The sequence below is a fragment of the Schistocerca gregaria genome, chromosome 3, assembly GCF_023897955.1.
Source record: "Schistocerca gregaria isolate iqSchGreg1 chromosome 3, iqSchGreg1.2, whole genome shotgun sequence".
Classification (NCBI taxonomy): Eukaryota; Metazoa; Arthropoda; class Insecta; order Orthoptera; family Acrididae; genus Schistocerca; species Schistocerca gregaria.
Genome location: NC_064922.1, coordinates 827261428 through 827284822, shown reverse-complemented (window position 1 = coordinate 827284822; position 23395 = coordinate 827261428). Strand labels below are relative to the sequence as shown.

General features: G+C 39.5%; 1 protein-coding gene across 1 annotated transcript in view; it reads right to left on the bottom strand.

The window, feature by feature from the left end:
* LOC126355884 (serine/threonine-protein phosphatase rdgC) overlaps positions 1–23395 on the bottom strand; it is a 1775952-nt gene that overhangs the window by 393912 nt on the left and 1358645 nt on the right. The window contains exon 9 of the mRNA XM_050006387.1: positions 16020–16056. Within this exon, the coding sequence (XP_049862344.1) occupies positions 16020–16056 (37 nt within the window). The remainder of the gene's footprint in view (positions 1–16019; positions 16057–23395) is intronic.

Here is a 23395-nt window from a genome sequence, read left to right as displayed (position 1 = left end):
CTTGTAGGAGCTCCCTTTGTCCCAGTTTGGCTCCAGGCCTCATGAGCGAATAACTCACGTCTACGCAACTCAACATTTGATGTTTCTATAGACATGTGGAAGCAACGTTCGTTGGGTGACACTACACTATCTTTAGTTGGGCTGCTTTATTTATCATCTCAATCCGCACCACCTTTGATATACAAATGGTAATCTACGTCGAGAGGGATGAGTACCTCTTCCTTGCTGTCCGCACGCCTCGTACATCATTATTCGCTTGGCGCCGGCAGCGCTAATTCGGATTACTTGGCTTGCCAGTGGCCGCTTGTCACCTTTCCGTTGATGACAAGCTTCAAAGACATTTACTTTTGCGACCTTTAATTTTTCCGGAAATCCTCTATTTTGCCGTATCGTTCCACAAACTCAAATTTTCTATTCAAGTAACTTGTCTGCAAGTTCTACTATGTTATAATAATTATCCACGTAGAGGTGATGCCACATTCCATAAGAAGGTGTCAATAGTTCCATCAGTGTTTTTGCTAAATGTTGTCCAGCGCGGGAATATGTCTTGAATGAGGAAATGTATCCCGTACTCGAATCACACACCATCCGAATGAGTATGCCATATTTCGTAATTTTCGACGGATTGTAAGCTTTAAAATTTAACTGCCACGATGAAAGTGCGCAAGTACTTACAAAAACAAAAATCTTGTTGACGTGTGTAACTTATTGTTACCTGAACAAAACACCAACAGAATGAAAAAGTGCTGTCACCGGCCACTGCGCGATACTGCGTTCACGACACCACTGTGGTGTCGCCGTACGGCTAACTGTTAATAGAAACATACTTTGATGACACTAACGTTTCATTAACCAATGCTGCCAATCAGAACTCAATACGCACGAAAATACTGACACCACCATAACAAGTCTTACAATGCATGCATGTTAGGTGGCCATATGTAGTTAGCTATCATCCAGAACCTAAATATCCGTGTTATCAAAACTTCTTCGCCTACGAGTATTTGAAATGTGCACCAGTATTGTAAACAAGACTAACAATCGCAGGCATATTAAAAATTAGGTCTTATTATCAAAACAGCAGAATCGCACTGCAACAGCCATTTTCAGCATAGAAATTTGAAAATTAAAATTAGTCCCTCGTGAGTTGTGTCTGATATAGTGCACATGTACTGTGTATATCCAAATCAGCCTTCAATGTCGCGCATACCTGAGATGTTATTGGGACAAGGACGATAGCAGATGAAGAAAGCAGCTGGTCCTAACAGTTAAGACAGTAATGGGATTTTCTGAGGCAAATATTATGTGTGAGCATACTAAGGGTGTCTCACTGGTGGATAATCGATAATACCCATATTTAATAGTGCGAAGGCATTCTTTCTCTTTTTTTTCAGTTTCCGATCGGTAGTGACATGGATACCGCAGTGAAAATAAAAAAGTTTTATTTGAAACACACGTTCCTGCTACTTCTCCATAAAGTTCCCTCTCCGAGCTGCTCATCTGCTGTACCATGGTACACATTTTCAGATACCCTCGTCATAGAAGGCAGTCTGCTATGCTTTCCGTCAATTCCCTAAGCTGGTCTGAGGCTAGTTCACTGTGACAAAATGTTGTTCTCACAGTCAGCATTTCATGTGACCTAAGAGATGAAGGTTACAGGGAGTCAAGTCTGTATGGTATTGTGGGTTATCAAACACTTATCATCGGAAATGCTGAAGGTACTTGTTCAAGCAATGGAAAATCCAGGATCGAATGTAACAGTATTATGAATAACATAGTTGCTACTCACCAAACAGCGGAGTGATGAGTCGCAGATAGGCCCAACAAAAAGAGTGTCGGAAAGTGAGCTTTCGGCTAACAAAGCCCTCTTGGTAATTGGGCAAAACACACACACACACACACACACACACACACACACACACACACACACACACACACACAACTCACACACATATGAACAATGTCTCTGACACCTGAAACCAGACTTCGAGCAGCAGCGCAAAATGAGACAGGCAACCGGGTCTGTTTAGGCTATGCATTCTGTGTGGTAGTGGGAGGGAGTTTTTCAGAGTGGGGTAAATGTAGTAGGTCTGCACGACAGGGTTTGTCAGCGATGAGGACTCGTGGAGGCGGTTTGAAAGTTGTTGTAGAGGTGGTAGAGAGCGGTACTCCAAGGCGGGAGTAGGGAGTGAACAGGGCGGAGAGCCTATTTAAGTGGCGTTGTGCATTTTGCTCTAGTTCGAGGATGGCAAGAGTTTCAGTGTGTGTTATAGGATCTAAGAATTTGAGATTCCATAGCAGGAGAATTTTTTGGATGAAGAGAAGGTATTGCAAGGAGGTCTGGACGTTATTGATGTGGCTTTGCTGAGCTGTGTTGGTGAGGGTTAAGGATTGGCGGAATCGGAACACGTGGAGGTCATTGTGGCAGGCAGTATGACATCCAACGATGGGTAATTTTGTTGTAAGGCCATTTGCGGGGATTCCAAGAGCCAAGCAACATCGCGGGAACAGTATGTGCGACAGGATTCTGTCCAGGAATACGGAAATTTTTCTCATCAAATGGTTCAAATGGCACTATGGGACTTAACTTCTAACCCTAGAACTTAGAACTACTTAAACCTAACTAACCTGACATCACACACATCCATGCCCGAGGCAGGATTCGAACCTGAGACCGTAGCGGTCGCGCGGTTCCAGAATGAAGCGCCGTGAACCGCTTAGCCACTTCGTCCGGCTGAAATTTTTCTTTATTGACGCAGATGGATGGAGCAAGGATGATAGTGGACAAAAACTACTAAATTACGTAAATAACATATAATTAAGTCGGAAAAAATTCTCAAAAATACACCTGGGCACGTGAAAAAATCCCGAAAGGGAGGAAACGGATGAGGTAAGAGGAAACAAGATTAAATCTGATTGATAAGGCCGGTATTGTAAGGCGAAAACCTATGACATTGACGTGAAAACGCAATGAGAACGAAGAAAAAATAAGTAAAAAGATGGAAATGTGATTTCAGGTCTGTAAATGGATACGTGTGAAGAAAGGTGATGGCAGATGTGACTAGGTCAGATGAAGTTAATAGGAGCGAGCTGGAATAGACTGGAGAAGGAGTGGATGCAGAGAGGTGTTAGTAGCATGAGAAAACCGTTCGTCTAGTATAGGAAAGGTACAGAAAATAACACTCAAAATAACAGCGTAGCGACCCAAGCCGTCACATCTAGTGTGAAGAGCAGTCTGTCTCGAAACAGGGTCTCACTGACACCTTCACAGACCGCAATCACCCGCCACACCTGATACAAAAACAGATATCCCGTGCCTTATCTTTCCTGTCACCCAACACTTCACAAGGTATCATTGTCTGGCCAGTGAGAAGCATTCTCCTCGTCCATCAGGGCTGGAGCAACTGGATTAAGTTCTCCACCAGCATTTCGACGACCTCTCTCATGCCCTGAAATGAGAAGTATCCTGAACAGAATCATTCCCATCCCTGCCACACTGGTACTCTACGGCCCACAGAAACATACACAATATCCTCGTCCATCCCTGCAGAATTCCTGCTCCCAGCACCTTGTCTCATGGCTTATATCCCTGCAAGAGACCTAGTGCAAAACCTGTGCCTTACATCCTCCCACCAACACCTACTACAGTCCAGCCACAAATATCACCTATCACGTCATATGCAGGACTACCTGTGAAACCTGTCACGTGATCTACAACCTAAGCTGCAAGCACTGTGCTGCATTTTACGTGGGCACAACAAACAAGAAATTTACTGTCCCCATTAATGGCCATTGACAAAAAGTGGGTAAGAAACAGCTGGACTGTTTCATGGCTAAGCGCACCTCCTTGCACTACGTTTTTCATTTCAATGACTGCTTCACAGCGTGTGCCATTTGTAGCCTTCCCACAACACCAGCTTTTCTTAATTGTGAAGGTGGGAACTCACCCTGCAATGTATGCTATGTTCCTGTAACCTTCCTGCTGTACTCAACCTTCGTTAGTCATTGTCCTCATCCATCTGCCCCTTCCCTGTTTCCATTCTAGCACTACACAGCCGTCTATACTATCAATACACCGTTTGTCTTGCGGCTTCTCTCCTTCTCCGCTAGCATGGTGCTACATCTGGTGTGTAGGGCGGTTGTGGACAGACAGTTACACTTTTTCCGTCCAAAAACTCGCAAATCAAAAGTGTGGTGTGCCAAGGGGCTTTGTCGTGATGAATGAAGCCATTGTCACGTTTTTCTGGTCTATTTCTTTGTACATCGTTATACTCATGTTTCGTAACGCCCTTATAAAATTCGGTATTTACAGTTGCTCCCTTTGGGCTTCGATATTCGGACTGCCGTGTCTTTTTCGGGCGAAGATATTCACTGGTTTTCCATTACGAACTCTGAATTTTCGTCTCAGGATCATACCCGTAGACCAAAGTTTCATCTCCATTTACAGCTTTGGAAACTAATTACGGACGTGAAGAAAGATGATTCTTCAACTTCTTGTAAACTGACGCACGATTTTCCTCCTGTTCATCACACAGAAATCTGGGAACAAATGTTGCACTCATTAGTCTCATTTGCAAATTGTTGGTTAAAATGCCTTGCTGTGACTCTTACGAGGTGATGAGTTTTTCGGTAAGCTCTCAAATAGTTATTCGTCTGTTTGAACGAACAAATTTTGCCATAATTGGCACATTTCATTCTGTTTTTGAGATTAATGAATGTCCCAAACTTTGTTTAATTTCTACCGACTCATTTCCGCCTTTAAATCGCTCGTACCAGTTGTAAAGAATCTTCAGAATTACAGCATTATCCCATACACCAGTTTCAACATTTCACTAGTTCCCTTTGGAAGTATTTAGCAATTACAAACAGAACGTCGACAGCTTGTTCGAAATCCATGGTGCCCGCTCTAGTGTCTCTGAGCGTTGACTGACAAGGCAAACCATGTTGCAGCTTGACGCTGCCTGACTAAACTGATAGGATTATCGGAAAAACTAAATCAAATGGTTACAACGTCAGCATCTGATGCCAAAAAGGAATTTCTTCACCGTATTTTTTGATCACCCCTCATGAAATTACAAATTAACAATCACAACTACATTACAGGTACATTACTTGTATTGTAAAATCTTGATTCTGCCTAATTTCATGATTTTAGCTTAAGGGGAAGTATCCTATAGTTTTTGATGTAAAGCCTCATACGTCCGACCGTTTCTGATAGTCAGATAACAAATAACAACAAAATTCTCTTTCGTGCGATATAATTACGAATTAACTAGGTCCAGATTTTGTTCCTTAGTTCTATTGTAAAACGTTTCTTCCTGGCAGATTTTACGATTCTAGGTCAATCTCCAGGTTTTGATGAGTGCTATGTGAGTATCAAACTGTGACATAAATAGCCGTATCTTCTGGCTGCATTAACTTAGATGCTTAAGTTTCTTACACAGCCAAAGGACTATACAGCTTAATATATGACATAAATATCTAGTTTATACATCTACCTGCTCCTGAGAGAAAGAGATTTTAAGAGTCGGACAGACATACGTACATCGAATTCATACTATAGGGGTTGCGTTTTTAGCGACTGAAAAAAAAAGAAAAAAGAAAAAAAACACACTCAGCTCTTCGTCCTGATCCGTGAGCAGATTATTTGGTAGGAAGCTGACTTTTTTATTTTCTTGCGACAGCAAACCCAACAGTATTTCAACATGCAGTTTCTTTTTTGGACAAGTCGGTGGTTAACATTCAACAGCCAACAGCCTGAAACCATAACGTAAAACACAACATAAACCTAATTAAGTCGCCATTTGCAGCATGTGGATGTAGACAGTCTAATGGTAACCACTAGCTCATCTAATAAGGTAACAGAAATCGGAAATATTTTTGTAAGTATTGTTCTGTTGCAGAAAATAAAAAAAGAAAATTAGTGACTTCTACGAGTTACGTTTTTCTCAGACTGAGATTTGAGATCTCATACTCGTTTATTTGATCAGTGTCACCAAAAGGAGTAAACGACATATCTGCCAAACACATGTGACTTCGTGCATGATGGTTCTTGTTTTGGTTCTTTGTTGGCCCTTACATCTAGACTCATGCTCAAAAATTAAGAATAATGCTGATACATGGCGAAACAACGCTCTGGTGGGCGGTTTGTAGGTTTAAATCACCTCGGGGTATGACCATGGTGTGCATTTGACCTGTGGTCGTCGCTCGGTGACACTGGGAGCAGTCACTCACGCAGAGGCGTGATGGTGCATGTCAAAGTACGGTGCAGCGAGTACGGTGCAGACGTTTACAGACGTGCTAATGGTGACTGTGTGTTGAAAATGGCTCAAAGAACATATATTGATGACGTTATGAGGGGTAGAATACTAGGGCGACTGGCGGCTGGTCAAACACAATAGGTCGTAGCACGGCCCCTCCGGGTGACACAAAGTGTGATCTCAGGATTATGGCAACGATTTGAGCCGACAGAAACCGTCTCCAGGCGCTACAGTATGGGACGTCCACAGCGTAGAAGACCGATATCTCACCATCAGTGCCTGCAGAGGGCCACGAAGTACTACTGCAGGTAGCCTTGCTCGGGACCTTGCCGCAGCCCCTGGAATAGTTGTCTCCAGACACACAGTCTACAGACGACTCAACAGACATGGTTTATTCGTCTGGAGACCAGAAGGATGCATTCCATTGATCCCTAGTCACAGGAGATACTGTAAAGCCTGGTGTCAAGAACACAGTACATGGTCATTGGAACAGTGCTTCCGGGTTATGTTCACGGCCGAGTCCAGGTATGGTCTGAACAGTGATTCACGCCGGATTTTCATCTGGCGTGAACCAGGAACCAGATAAAAACCCCTTAATGTCGAAAGGGGCCTGTATGGAGGTCGTGGTTTGATGGTGTGGGGTGGGATTATGATTTGTGCACGTACACCCCTGCATATCTTTGACAGAGGAACTGTAACAGGTCAGGTGTATTTGGGCGTCATTTTGCACCAGTACGTCTGCCTTTTCAGGGGTGCAGTGGGTCCCAACTTTCTCCTGATGGATGATAACGCATGGCCCCACCAAGCTGCCATAGTGCAGGAGTACCTTGAAACAGAAGATATTAGGCGAATCGAGTGATCTGCCTGTTCTCGAAACCTAAACCACATCGAGCACGTCTGGGATGCTCTCGCTCGACGTATCGCTGCACGTCTTCAAACCCCCAGGACACTTCAGAAGCTCCGACAGGCACTGGTGCAAGAATTGGAGGCTACACCCAAGCAGCTGCTTGACCACCTGATCCAAAATATGCCAACCCGTTGTGCGGCCTGTGTACGTGTGCATGGCGATCATATCCCTTATTGATGTAGGGGTATATGCGCAGGAAATTGTAGCGCTTTGTAGCACATCTGTTTCGGGACAGTTTTCTCAACTTATCACCAATACCGTGGACTTACAGATCTGTGACATGTGTGTTCCTTATGTGCCTATGCTACTAGTATCGGTTTTGTGTAGTGCCACGTTGTGTGGCACCACATTCTGCAGTTATCCTTAATTTATGAGCATCAGTGTATAATCGAACATCGGAAGTGTAGCTAGTTACCACGTAGTCTCTACGTAGTACTTATTGCGCTGCCATGATAATGTTAATCTCTGATCACCTGCATATTTATAGGTATCATGTGCCTTCACATGACATATCTCTTGGTTGTTATGTATCATGCATCATTTTGAATTTGTTTCCTTGCCAATCATGTGTTCACTGAGATCATTTTCGATTGTACTTGCATGTAGCAAAAATTCTGCACAAATCGAAGACATCAATTACTTGACACGCAGAGACAAACGCACTTAGTTAGATACCCTTGTATATTTATTACTTGGACAGTTCGTCCCGAGCAGTAGAATTATATAGATTTACTACCTCGCTTCGATCAATGTTTTCGGAGGTTGTTATTCAGTGTTAAGACACTTGCTGCAATTAAAATCCTGGTGTCCCATATTTCCAATGGAGACTCGCGCATAATGTAGATTGTGCTAGTACTAAACAGAAGAAAACTGGGATTTCTGAGAAAATGTGGAATGCTCAGTATAGTACGAAGCGGCTGGAAATAAATCAACATAAATATCAGTCGGTATCTACAGCATCATGTTGCCAAAGAACCTCTAAAGCCATTTAAGGAGTTGGGGACACACACACACACACACACACACACACACACACACACACAGAGAGAGAGAGAGAGAGAGAGAGAGAGAGAGAGAGAGAGAGAGAGAGAGACAGAGAGAGAGAGGCGGCGATGGGGTGGGTGACGGAGGGGGAGGGGGCGAGGGAGAAGGAGGAGTTAAGAGGAGGGGCGGCGGTATATTATACAACTCAGCTGTAGCTCTAATCTCTGTAGTAATCTGATGATGTAGTATGCCAGCCCTGACAAATTACATTTACGTCGGAACAAGAAATAGCTACTTAGTGAACTGGATTCCTCGACAGAGGGATGGAAGGTGAGGATTTAATCTACCCCACAGCGAGGTCGTGAGGGCTCGGATTGGAGAAGGACGGGGAAGTAACTGGACCTCGTCGTTTCGTAATAACCGAACTTGCTCTCGCCTCAAGTAATTTAAGTAAATCGCTCAAAACCTGAACCTGCAGTGCAAGATGTGCATTAAAGGCTCAGCCCTCTGGAATATGAGACCAGAGTTTCACTGCAATTCCATCTCACTTGGTTGCAGGCGACAGACGAGTGTGCCGTGACGTTGTGTTCACACACCCACTGCCAGCTTTGCGAATTTGTACCAATGCTAGGACTCGAACTCAGGTCTCCTGCTTATTTGATTGATGCAGTAACCACTGCATCACCCAGGCACAGTGGCCTTGCACAACTACACGAATTCCCATAGCACTCCCCACTACAAATTCCCATTCATGCCTCAGCTCGACTGTGCCAGGATGGTGTAGTGGTTACCGCATCTGTCTCATGAGCAGGAGACATGTGCTCGAATTCCAGCCTTAGCACAAATTTTTATTCGTCACATCAGTCTCTATTTATACGTCATTTGTGTTTGAAACTTCAGAAGGTCTCTGAAAGCATATAGTTTAATTTAATATACTTTTTCTACCGAAACCGCGCAGTGGAAATGGCGTCACTGATGGTACTTCTCTCGAAAGATGAAACACTAATAAAGTAAGCGAATACCTCTTCGTTACATACCAACAACACTACTCGTTTTCGTAAGCTATCTTAAACAACGAAGAGGAAAAAGGAAGATCACGGTTTAATTAGAGTTGCACTCTACCAAAACTACGGCTCTGTAGTTTTCGTACAGTACGCAAACGACGTAGTAAATGGCTGACTCACAGATATTACAGGTACTTGTAGCATTTGCAGGGAAAGAAAGATAAATTAATGTGACAGCCGGCCGCTGTGACAGAGCGGTTCTAGGCGCTTCCGTCCGGAACCGCGCGACTGCTACGGTCGTAGGTTTGAATCCTGCCTCGGGCATGGATGTGTGTGATGTCCTTAGGTTAGTTAGGTTGAAGCAGTTATAAGTTCTAGGGGACTGATAACCTCAGGTGTTAAGTCCCATAGTGTTCAGAGCTATTTGAACCATTTTTTAAATGAACGTGTCAGAGAGAAACACTGAAACGATGACTTCTCTCTGTTGTTTATCGTTTGTTTGTTGTTTTGCACATAATCAGAATTACGCGTCATGCAGTGTTAGTCCATTGTGTACTTTAAAAACTTACACCACGTAAACTGCATTTAAAAATTAGTCGATTGTGTAACTTTTGCAAATGATGTAAATACAGTTTACATATATAAAATTAAAAAAAACCTATGCAGTTATTGTTGTTATTTTGCAGTCAGCAGAACATCCTTCATCATGATCGACGGCAAGAGTTTACCCCTACGACTGATACATGCGAAAGTTGTTTATGGATAACAGAAAAATGTTTTATATAAGTTCGACGAAGTATTCAAGCGATGTTTGATATAATATTGTTTTGCATGTTTTTCGTTTTACCTTATTGTTAAAGGAATTGCATTTACTAGCACTCTATCATAAAGCCGTATTCTTTCTTCAATTTTTTCTTCAAAATCCCTCTGTTTCAGGTTACACATCAATATATTTCGAATAAAATCTGAATTTATCACTGACAGTTAAAATATTACTATCAATATTGTTCATTTCTAAGTAACAGACATTTTCAATGACATAGGGTCCACAGCTGCAAAGAATTTTTAGAATGACTTCTTTAAGACTTCAGCTACCATTTTCTTTAATTCCTGAAAGATTGTATTTAAAACGAAAATCTCATTCATTCTATACATCAGTAACACATGTGATATTGATGTAGGAATAGGTCATTTCTGTAGATATATTAAGGGCATTATAGCTTAATTTACGGATGATTTTTTGGTAACAGATTATGTCACATACGTCGTTGCTCCTATGACATAACGTTATGCTCATAAATTAGTTCGAGGTGTTCACGTTATTTCAGGAGCGCGATACATTCGAGCAGTTGTTGCAAAGGTCTTATATAAACGTACTTAACACTAGGAAGATTATAATTATTTTACAGAATTTTGCTACTTAACCTGCATATGCTTTTGATCTCAGTTACATTTAATTATCGTTCACCATTTGTGTAAAAATGACTCAATGTACTTTCTTTAAAATAATTTGTAAATATTTGTTCTGTTATTGTAGGAGCACGTCATTTTTGAATAGTTGTTACAAAGATCTTATATATCACATTTATTACAATATTCTATTGAAATAGTACTGAGAACCACTAGAGTATAGTATAAACTACTTTACGGTTGCGTGATGTTTCGCATTACAGTCATATTTATTAATGAGTGTAGCGATAATTTTACATTCAATGCTTCTATAACATTTCGCCCTAGAACTGGTAGAAAGTTGTTTACCAAATTTCCCATTTCGCAGGTCTTTTTGCTCATTTAAAACTTTGTTTCACTGATCTTTTAGATGTATGTAGATTTCAGTTCCTTCCATTACATCCATGACTTTTACTTTCTGTAGCTTACGTAATATTTGAAGTGATCCATCCGTATTACGTAATTTGTGATTGGTGTCTTTTAAGTGTGCAGCAAATGTATATGGGCTATTGTCGCTTATTGTCGTGTGTTCTTTAAATCGTGTACTAAATTTTCTTTTGTGTGTCCAATATAAAATTGTGGGCATTCTTCTCAGTTAATTTTCTAGATTCCTGATTGCGAAAACGTCTTTGATTTAACTGGTATGTGTATCAACAATCGGTTTAGATTTTTTGTAGTTCTGTAACTGGTGTATAATTTTGTATCCTTCAAACATTGAGTAATGTTGTCGAAAATAATACGTAGATATGACCATACAATAACTTTATTTTTGTGTGGTTCGTTTTTGTCTCTAGTTAGAGTTATTTCGTCTATGGGACTGGCATGTATTTCCTTGGTTTTCCTTTTGAATAACGTGTCTACTATCTCTTTAGGATAACCATTGCTTATAGCTATGGTTGTATATAGTTGTATATTAAATTTTAGACCTATGTGTAGTACATTCATTTCTGTGGGAGTGAATCTAATTAATATATTTTAAAATATAAAATTACCAGAAAATGGAATTATCTTATCGTTCGAAATGTACACAAACATTTCAGTAACAGAAAGTACAGAAACCTTTAAAAACAACTTTCTCAAATATAACACAATCACTCAAGAGGGAATTTGAGAAATAACAGAACAAACAATTATTTTTCATTTCAGCACAAAATTTATCTCCAAAAAGATGGTGTAGCAGTGGCCTGGTGTCTAGCAGATACATTAGCTGATATTTTCGTTAACACTTTAGAAGAAAAATTTTTCAACAGCTTCACTCAAATAGCCAAACAAATCGTTTATTAATTTAGATACGTCGATGACATCTTAATCCAATTCCACGGCACAACAGATGAGTGCAACGTCATGCATTCACAATTCAACAACTTGCATCCAAAAGTTAATTTCACGATAGAAAAAGGAAAAAATAAGAGCATAAACTTTCTGGATTTAAAACGTCAAACGAAAAATCTGAATACGTATTCCATATTTTTCGTGCACCAATGACGTCAGACATAATTATCCACAACCAGTAATGCCACCCGAGATCACACAAGCTCGCATATTTTCATTCTGTGTTACATAAACTAAACAATTTACCACTGATATAAGACAATATTGAGAAAGAACTAGAACTTCTCCGGAATGCAGCTATAAGCAATGGTTATCCTAAAGAGTTAGTAGACACGTTATTCAAAAATAAAATCAACCAAACATACGTCAGTCCCGTATACGAAATAACTTCAACTAGAGACAAAAACAAACCATAGAAAAATAAAGCTCTTGTATGGCCAAATCTAGATATTATTTTCGACAATATTACTCAATGATTGAAGGATACAAAATTATACACCAGTTACAGAACTACTAACAATCTGCTGAGACACATACCAGGTTAATCATAGCCGTTTTCACAATCAGGAATATACAAAATTAGCTGTGAAGAATGCCCACAATTTTATATTGGACAAACGAGAAGAAAATGTAGTACACGATTTAAAGAACACACGACAATAAGCGACAATAGCCCATATACATTTGCTGCACACTTCAAAGACACCAACCACAAAGTACGTAATACGGATGGATCACTTCAAATATTACAGAAGCTACAGAAAGTAAAAGTCATTAATGTAATGGAAGGAACTGAAATCTACATACATCTAAAAGATCAGTCAAACAAAGTTTTAAATGAGCAAAAAGACCTGCGAAATGAGAAATTTGGTAAACAACTTTCTACCAGTTCTAGGGCGAAACGTTATAGAAGCATTGAATGTAAAATTATCGCTACACTCATTAATAAATATGATTGTTATGCGAAACATCACGTAACTGTAAAGCAGTTTATACTATACTCTAGTGGTTCTCAGTACTATATCAATAGAATATTGTAATAAATGTGATATATAAGATCTTTGTAACAACTATTCAAAAATGACGTGCTCCTACAATAACAGAACAAATATTTACAAATTATTTTAAAGAAATTACATAGAGTCAAATTTACACAAACGAACGATAATTAAATGTAACTGAGGAAAACAAAGCATATGTAGGTTAAGTAGCAAATTCTGTAAAATAATTAGTATCTTCCTAGTGTTAAGTACGTTGTATATAAGAAGCTTGCAACAATTGCTCGAAAGTATCGTGCTCCTAAAATAACGTGAACATCTCGAACTAATTTATGAGTATAACGTGATGTCATAGGAGCAACGACGTATGTGACATAATCTGTTACCAATAAATCATCCATAAAGAAAGCTATAATGTGCTTAATATGTCTACAGATATGTCTTATTCCTACATCAAAATTACATCTGTCACTAATGTATACAATGAATAAAAATTTCGTTTTAGATACTTAAAAATGACCTTAGGCCGGAATTGTACAATCGCACAGGAAATAAAGAATATGGTTGCTGAAGGTTTCAAGAAATCATTCAAAACACTAACAGACATTTATTACGTTATTATTTTTATCGTATGGCAGTGCGCATCATTTTATACTTCTTACAAACGACAGACGTGTAACTACGTAGAACAAAGGTTACACAACCCTTTATATATCCTCACTCAGTTTCTAGACGGTTTACCACTACGTACACTGATCGCATACATGAAGAAAAAAATCTTTGTGAGGTAAGGCCCAGTAGGTATGCAACACCCCTAACGTATAGGTAACGTAAGTACTACGTCCACTGAGAAAAACTATTAGGAAAACTGCCGTAGCTACGCTTATTTATGACAGTCTGCAATAGCCTACAGTAGTCTAACAACTGTACGTTTAACATCTCTTCAGTGTCCAGGTCATAAGTTCGGAGCACAAGGTAGGTTCCAGGAACTATTGGATAAAAAGAAGAAAGGAAAACCTATATTTATTACATTGGTAAAGTTGGAGAGAGCTTTCGACATTATTGGCGGTAGCAGGACTAAATTACAGAGAGAAAAAGCTCAGTTACTAATTTTACGTTCACCAGACTGCAGTTACAAATGTCGCAGGATAAGAAGGTGAAACTGGTAAAGAAGGAAGTGATAAATGTCTGCAGTGAGTCCCCAATTTTTCCCATCTGTACCCTGATTAGGCAGTGAAAGAAACATAGAAGAAATTCAGGGAGAAAAAAGAAATAACTTTGAAGGTTTCCTGTGACATTCTAATTTTGTCATGGGGCGGCAAAGCATTTTTGAAAGCAGTTGAATGAAACGGATAGTGCCTTGAAAAGAGATTATAAGATCAACATCAACAAACGTTAAGTAATGATAATGGGATATAGTCAATTAACATAAGATGATGATGACTGAATTCGGTTATGGAATGGGCTATGGAAAGCAGTACATATATTTTCTTATTCTGTCTGCATAATAACATGTTGACCGAAGTAAAGTGGACATGAAATGTATACTGGCAGCGAGAAAATCATTTCCGAAAAAGAGATCAACAACAGACAAGGAGTGAGCAGAAACTTTCGAAATATGCTACTAACGGAGGATGCTGACTATCGCATAGAGTAACTAATAAGGAGATACTGAATCGAAATGAGAAAAAACTATTCTTATTTCTAAGACCAGTTAAATTGAGGGATTGGTTGATGCGACACATCCTAAAGCATCAAGGAATAATCAGTTTAGTAATTGAGTGGAGTCTGGGGAGTAAAAGAAACCAAGAGAAGACCGTAATATGCATGTTCAAATGCATGTAGAGTGCAGCAGTTATTCCGAGATGAAGAAGCATGCACAGGATACAGTATCGTGGGTAGATGCATCCAAGCAGACTTCAGATGAAGATCACAACAACAACAATGAACTACATCATACAGTGAAGAAGACATTTTCTGAAGAATGTTACACCATTCGTACGTTCATAATGCTTCTTTTACACGTTTTGGGGGTCGGCGGCCGCAGAGACACACACCGGAAAATTGAAATAATCAAAGCGGAGAGTTGGGTATGTTCATAATGCTAGAATGCTTCAATGATTACATTCCCTATCAAAGTGGCGATGTGGCTCTTTGTAGAGCTATCCGCCGTGTTATTCAAATCTCGGAGACGTGGGAGTGGAGAAAACAATATTTCTATTGCGGCTGACTTGTATAAAATACAAGGTGAACCTCCCGAAAATTATGGTAGGAAGGAGACTGAAGTAGTTTTTATCTTTCTTCCTGTACACTATGCCAGCAAGAAAATGACAGCACGACTGCGTGTGTGTGATTAACTTTTAGACTAGTTGGTTGGTTGATTTGGGGGAGGGGACATTAAGGAAGGTCGTCGGTCCTATCGCATTACAAAAGGATGGAGAAGGAAGTGCCCTTTCAAGGGAACCATCCCGACATTTGACTGGTGTGATTTAGGGAAATCTCAGAAAACCTAAATCAGGATGGCCAGACGTAGGCTTGAACCGTCGTCCTCGCGAATGCGAGGCCATCGTGCCTACCACAGCGCCAGCTCGCTCAGTTAACTTTTAGACGCAAACTAGCAGCGATGTTGTACACTTCTCCCACATGGCACATGATTCCCAATTTGAAAACAGTTGGGCTTTTGCACTGCGAAACAGAGGAAGCAGTCTGGATTAATCGTATAGATGCCTTTGGTAGAATGGCACTTTTGAAATCGAGAGCACAGTGTTGTCTTTTTATTCTTAATTGTGTAAGGAATTCGAGATGAAAACTAGAATTTACAGTTCCTATCCGGTCAACGCAGAATATATTAAATAACTCCCCTGTGTAAGGTATGCTCTTCAAGCACAGCCGCAAACAGAATTATAAAACCAGTAACGCAAAAAATTTAAAACTACGCAGGCTCTTTTGAACGGAAGAATACAGAAGGAACACAGAAATTGCAAATATCATTACATATTCATCGTATTAAAATCTATGCTTAGCATAATTCTTTCCTAGCGGTCTAATTGTAAAAGGTATGTATTAAATACAATCAGTCACTCACCCGATACTTCAGTCTCACTTCTCTGATGAACCCATATCTGGAACAAAGGAAGGAAATTCAATTAGCGTGCTTCAGAATATACTGGTGGCATGGAATACACAACTGTGTGCGTGAAATCTTAGGTATATTCACTCCAGAGAAGAGGAAAGCTATAGCATTTAAACTGGCTTCTCTGGCGAGTACGCAAGTACTGATGCTTCCTTGTGAAAGCAATTCATTTCATTCACCGAAGTTCTGCAAACTTTGTAAGTTCAGCACCTTCGAGGAGTTTAGTTTGCTGTGGTGAGGATTTTGATGGCATACATTGCATTTGTCATTGTCGTTTGCTTTATCTCACCACATTTTGGGTAAGTTCTTAAATACATGTAAAGCCTTTACTGTGATTTGTCACGTAAGAAAATGCTGTTCGATTTGTATATTGGGAATTATGATTTTGGCTTGTAGGTATACGATCCTGCTGAAACTGTTTTCCTTCGGATTATTTTCTTACCTTGCTTTTTAATTAGGTCTTAAATCTGGTTTGAAACCATTTATTAAAAATGTGAACTCCGTGCAGCCTACGTTTTGCAATTACATTTTCTGCACATTTTTGAGCATGTAAGCTACCGTTTCTGTATTATCAATCGAACCGAAGCTTGCTTTTTTGTGTACGTAGCTAATGGACTTACAAGCACGTTGTGAGTAGCTACAGGTGAAATGTATTAACATGATCTATCTGTGGAAACTGTTAATGCTACGATACTGCAACATCAATAATCAAAATTTAATGTGTCATTAAGAGCACATGGACACTTAATTAAAAAATACAATAAACTACAATCAGTGTCACCTGCGATCATGGTATATTTAGTCACAATGACCTACGGACATATTCCTAGAGTCCTGAAAGAAAATGCTCCAAAAAAGATTTTGTTAAGTTCGTCTTCCTATTTCAGACCATGAGTTATCATATGCATATACAAGTTATCTTGTAGAGTTTCAAAAGTATAGAAAGTAGGTGCTGTATCAGTAATATTTATGTGAAAACTGATACCATCTCTTCAGAATATGAAATTGAACAGATTCGTATAGAAGTCCCTGATATAAACAAAAACTTGTTGTTGAGGTGTGACGAATGATGCAAAGTTTTCTAACTGTGTGACAAAATAATCCAGCGGAGCCGCACTCGTAAATAGAAACAACAATGTTTTACCAAAAAAGAAATGTTAAAGTAAAGCGATGCCTAACAACCGGAAATTGTAGCCTGCTATAATATTTAAAAACTGGCATTCAATCCAGAACGTACTAACACACGAGTGAATACTAACCGATGTTAATAAACATTTTAAATGTATAAATACGTGTTTGTAGGTACATCTATAAGGCTTAACTGTGAATAGACTGAAAAATTTTTGCCTCAATCCATTGTTGCATAAAATTTGAACAATCATTGAGTGGTTTCCACTTCATTCCAACTAATAGTAAAATCAATACATATGGGGTACATGGCATGATTACATGTACAGATCAACTCAAGTAGTTGCGTGTTACCAGGTATCGACTCACGCTGAAACACCCATGCTAGTATGCTGTATGACATTTACGAGCGACAATGAAGTCACAGTCTCTGGAACGCAGTCGATCAGACGCAAACTTTTTTGAGTTACATTACTCCGCATCTGCTCGATTTGTCCGCGTAGATCAGTAAGAGCGGCGGGTGGACAATTCGCACGAGTCACTTACCCCATCAAGTACCACGCGTCTTCTAATGAAGGGAAGTTAGGCGGTCTTGTTGGCCAGGGATACAGTTCCACTACTTACAGAGTATGTTGAGATTAGCGGCCAGTGTACGGGCGGGCGTTATCCTGTTGGAACAGCTCATCATATTGTAAGTAGGCTGTTTAGGATTTTTTATTGGTAACGCCACCGCCACGTAGCGCTCTGTATGAAAATCACTGGCTGTGCTGTGCGCAGTCTGTGTTTAGTTTGCATTGTTGTAATACTCGCCATTGTAGTGTTGAGCTGCGGCAGCTGGATGCTAACAGCGCGTAGCGTTGGGCAGTTGGAGGTGAGCCGCCAGCAGTGGTGGACGTGGGGAGAGAGATGGCGGAGTTTTGAAATTTGTAAGAATTGGTGTCATGAACTGATATATATATTATGACTATTAAGGTAAATACATTGTTTGTTCTCTATTAAAACCTTTCATTTGCTAACTGTGCCTCAGTAGTTAGTGACTTCGGTAGTTTGAATCTTTTATTTAGCTGGCAGTAGTGGCGCTCGCTGTATTGCAGTAGCTTGAGTAACGAAGATTTTTGTGAGGTAAGTGATTTGTGAAACGTATAGGTTAATGTTAGTCAGGGCCATTCTTTCGTAGGGATTTTTGGAAGTCAGATTGCGTTGCGCTAAAAATATTGTGTGTCAGTTTAAGCACATTCGTGTATAATTGTTCAAAGAGGACGTTTCACATAGACCAGACGTGTATAAATTGTTCTAAGGGGACGTTTCATATGTCGACCCTTAGCCGAGGATACCTCACTGGAATCTTTGATTTTTTCCTTGTAGTTTGTGTAATTAGTGTAGCTTTTGTTTATTGTTAGCGCGTAATCATAGAGAGAATTTCCTTTGTAGTTGCAGTCTTTCATTGTTGTACAGTAAAATAGTTGTGGCATGCATGTAGTTTTGCACGAAGTATTTCGCAGCTGCGCTTGCAATTAACTAGATATTATTTTCAGTGCTATGTTTATGTGTTTTATTATTTTGCTCTTCAAATTGTGTTTTTCTGTGTTGTCGTGTGAAAAATTGTGACAATAATGGCGTGTGAAAAAACGTAACACTAGGCTCCAAAGTAAACTGAGAAATGACAGTGAAGACGAAAGCAGTGTGTTAGTGTCACCATGTAATGAATTCACTAACGTTCAAAGTATTAAATTGGTAATAGCGCATAGGGAAATGGAGCGGGCTGCAAATAATGGTGTAGGCAGTGAAACAATTAGTGAACAGGGAAGCGTTATCGATCGATCGGTCGGCAACAGCTCGCCTCAGGATTCCGAAATGACAGGACACAATCTTGCAAATACTGTAGATTCAGATTTTGCGTCCTCACCGTTTTCTCAAATAAATCAAGACACATTTTCTGCTTTTCAAAATGCGAATATTGCCGGTTCAAATGCACTGCCGAAAAGCACTGAGGGACATGTTTCACACACCAGTGCACTGTTATTACAGTTAATGCAACAAATGGGACAAAGGCTGCAAAAGTTAGACACAACGCTTGAACAAAATCAGAGACAAACACAGCAACAGTTGGACACAATGGAACATAATCTTCAAAAGTTAGACACAATGGAACATAATCTTCAAAAGTTAGACACAATGGAACAAAATCAGAGACAAACACAGCAACAGTTGGATACAATGGAACATAATCTTCGGAAGTTAGAAACCACACTTGAACAAACATGTGAAGATTTAACTACTGAGTTACATAACATTGAATCGAAATGTCAATAAATCTGTAATGACGTAAAAACACAAATTTGTGAGCATTTTCAACCTATTTTTTCGCGGCATGAAAACTTATTACAGAATCACGAAGCAGCCATAAAAGAATTTCAAACTGTTGTTCGTGAAAATCACGACACCTTGCAAGCTAAAATGGACTCAGTTGCATCCACCGATTCGGTTACGCAACTTGCAAGAACTCAGGAAAACTTAAAGGACACAGTAGATTCCATTTCAACACAAATGGACACTCTGAAACTTGGTTCAGAAAAACACACTGAGGAAATGTTGCTCACTATCGAGAAAGTAGCCGAACTTTCGGATCAATTCACTAACTTATCTACAAAGGTAGATGATAATCTGAATGACACAAAACCGGTAGTCTTTAATGACACAGAAGAGTGCGAACAAATTAGGAAATTCAAACAAACTCTGAATCAAATTAGTACGCAACACCAAAAAGAAATCTGGGAAGTACAAGATCAGCTGACACAGGTAATACAAGAATTACGTATTTCAGAGGACACTTGCGCTCCAATACGGGAAGAGGGACATAGAAATATGGAACAGCCACAAAATAATAACACAGGGAACTTCAGAAATTATGAAAGAAATTGGCAAGGTACACCGAATTTTGAGATGGAACCGCCGAAACGACGTAACAATGACCGACATGCGACTCGCCGACATGATGATTTTGACTATAAGCTGTTCATTACTACACGTAGATTCAAAACATTTAAGAATTCTGGTAACGACATTCCTCCACAAGCGTGGCTTCATCAATTCTCTCATTGTTTTCCTCCCAACTGGTCATTAGAGCACAGATTAGAATTTATGTGTGGCTACTTGGAGAATGAACCAGCTGTAAGAATGCGATCGGCCATTCACGATTGTCACAGTGAAGGAGAATTTTATCAAGCCTTCCTCTCAGCATATTGGTCTCAAGCTATACAAGACCGAGTAAAACATAGCATCATTATGATGAAACTTTTCGAACAATCTGAATTTTCCAGTCTTGTCAAATATTTTGAAGACATGTTACATAAGAATCAGTACCTGTCAAACCCTTACAGCCCCTCAGAACTCATCCGCATTTGCTTAATGAAATTGCCGGAACATTTAAGGAATATTATTTTAGCAGGACGATGCAAACACGACATTGAAGCTTTTCAGGGACTGTTACAAGAACTGGAAATTGACACTGACAATCGCGGAACGCGAAAACAGGAACACAACAATTACAGGTCACACCTGTCACAATTCCGCGATGACAGAAATAATACACGACAAGGCTATTCGTAGAACGTAAATCGTGACCAAAACGGACACCACACGTATGACAACCGTTGGCAGAGTAGTAATAATTACAGGGAAAGATCACCTCTCTGCAGTAGTGACTATCACAGAGACAATCAGGGAAACAGACAATATGGGAACCAAAATAATTATTATCAAGGGAGATCGAATAACTTAAGACGCAACGGTCTAGCGCGCAGTTACGATTCAGAGAGAAATTCACCACCACGTGACCGACGAGAAAGAAACTATGGAACCTACCGACAAAACGACAGACCTGAATTCCATCAGAACTGGCGAGCTTCAAACAGGGCAGGGCCTTCTCGTCAAGGTGAATTTGTAGAAGCTAGGTCTCCTAATCCCAATAACGGCGCGCGCCAACAAAGAGACAGACAATGACTCCCACCGCAGGCAGCGGCGTGCGCCGGCTGGCTCAGAGAAAAATAACATAGAAACTAACCTTGAGAAAAATTCCATTGTTCTTTACCGACGTATACCGCATGATAATTGCGTTCAAGTTAACTCTGAGCGCTAGGAAGAGTAAAGGATTGTACTACATTTCACATGTGAAACCGTTTATTGAAAGATAATCTGCTTTTTAACTTTGTCTTTGCCATAAAATTTTTCACTTCACGCTACAAGTACAATTTGTCAGACTTGGAATCTGTTAACATGCAACCATGTTTGAAGTTAAATATCCAGTCAAGAACCAAGAGAACTTATTTAAACAGAAATTACGAATGCATTGTTATAGTGAACAGACATCACAGTGATATTGTGCATGTACATGCTTGCTTGTTAGTTGCATGATTACGTAACGACTATAAGGCTCACATACTTAGAACATTTACCAGTATTGCTAATGAGATTTTAATGCAACATTTTGGTTTACTTGAAAATACATTCTGGATTTAAACTACTTTCTGTGAGATACCAGATGATACAGTGGTTAGTTTATGTGACAGCTTCACGATTTTATCACGACGCTACTAATGAGTGACAATTTACAATGTTGCTTTTGCACTGTATCTGTTTTATATCTGCACAGTTTTTCTGTATTATTCTGGAAAGTAAAACATGTTTTAGTATTAACTTTGTGGTATATCTACAATGAGACAGCCTTTTCTTTAGCACAACAATACGTTACAGTACAGTACTTACTTCATCACAGCAATAAGCGTAGTAACTACGATATCTATACGCAAAGCATTTCACTTTTGTTTATCATGAGGTCAGTACATTGACTTCTGCAGAACTTAGCTTTCGGAGGACGATAACTACGACACTTAAACAGAGATTATCTGACAACAAGACGCACAGTTTAGCGCTACAGTACGCGTATTTGAGTGAATAATTTTGTACTTAAAACATTTATTTTTAAAGATATTTGAAGTACAATGATACAAAGGTTTTCTGTGATACATTTCATTCCATTGCTGTAATCTGTAACACCTGAGGATATAATTACATTAATCCTCAGGGGGGTACACGTCTACTTTGTGTACCATGTGTTTGGCAAGCACAAGGAGCCCTAGCTAATATGGTATTTGTTTATACAACTAAACACATCGGTACCATATTTCTCTAACACATAAATTACACAGCTATCTGATCATTTAACTGAGAGAGACAAACATTTACTTTACTACATCAGTGACAGATGTTTACGTAATTACACCATTGGATAACTTCACACTTACGAAGCTGTATTTTGTGAACTGTTCATATTTTTTTCGGAAACATTGTGATACTACGAGAGCTTTGAATAACATATTTGGTATGGGATCACGATTTTTAAAGTACGTTTGAGGCAGATGACACTTTTGACATGAGCAGAGAATTTTTTTTTAGGTTTTGAAATTATTGGAGGAAGCTACAGAGATTTTGAGAATTTGACTGTGGTGTTATGATGTTATTATTATGACGACGATGTGAATTATGCTGCTGAAGTATGCTTAAGCTGATGCTATATGAGTTATTTGGTTATGCTACGTATGTGTTATGATGACATATTGAAGAAGTGTCGACGAATATACATATGCGTAATAAGGTAAGGAATAATGAGTAGTGGTTAGGGACTCTGGTTTGTGAAAAAGGATGTTGAAAACCAAGAATCGTACTTTAAGAGTTATGAAATGTGTGTATACGCGTGAATGTATCACAAGGCCGCCAAAAATTTTTGGACACTGTTATATTTTCAGGATTTTGTTTCTACATATTTGTAACGCAAATGCTTGACCTGTGAAATTTTTTATATGAGACAGCCACTGTAGCGGAAACTGGTGTCGTAAATATTTCGGTAAGAAAGTTAAGTGACCACCTGGACGTAACGCGTCGTGGGCGCCCAGCTGGGCGACAGCCACCAGGAAACAAGCCATTAGTGTGTGCCTTTCAGAGGCACAGGTAAAAAAAAAAAAAAAAAAAAAAAAGTGTCATTATCCTCGCTGTTGACATTTCTTTGTAGAAAGCGTCGCAAATACGACACTCTCAAACTTGAAAACATATGATTACACTGTGGAGCTCTTAATTTATGATATTTACTAAAATGCCTAATGAAACGACAAGAAACATTTCATGGCTATTGTCCTGCTAGTTGA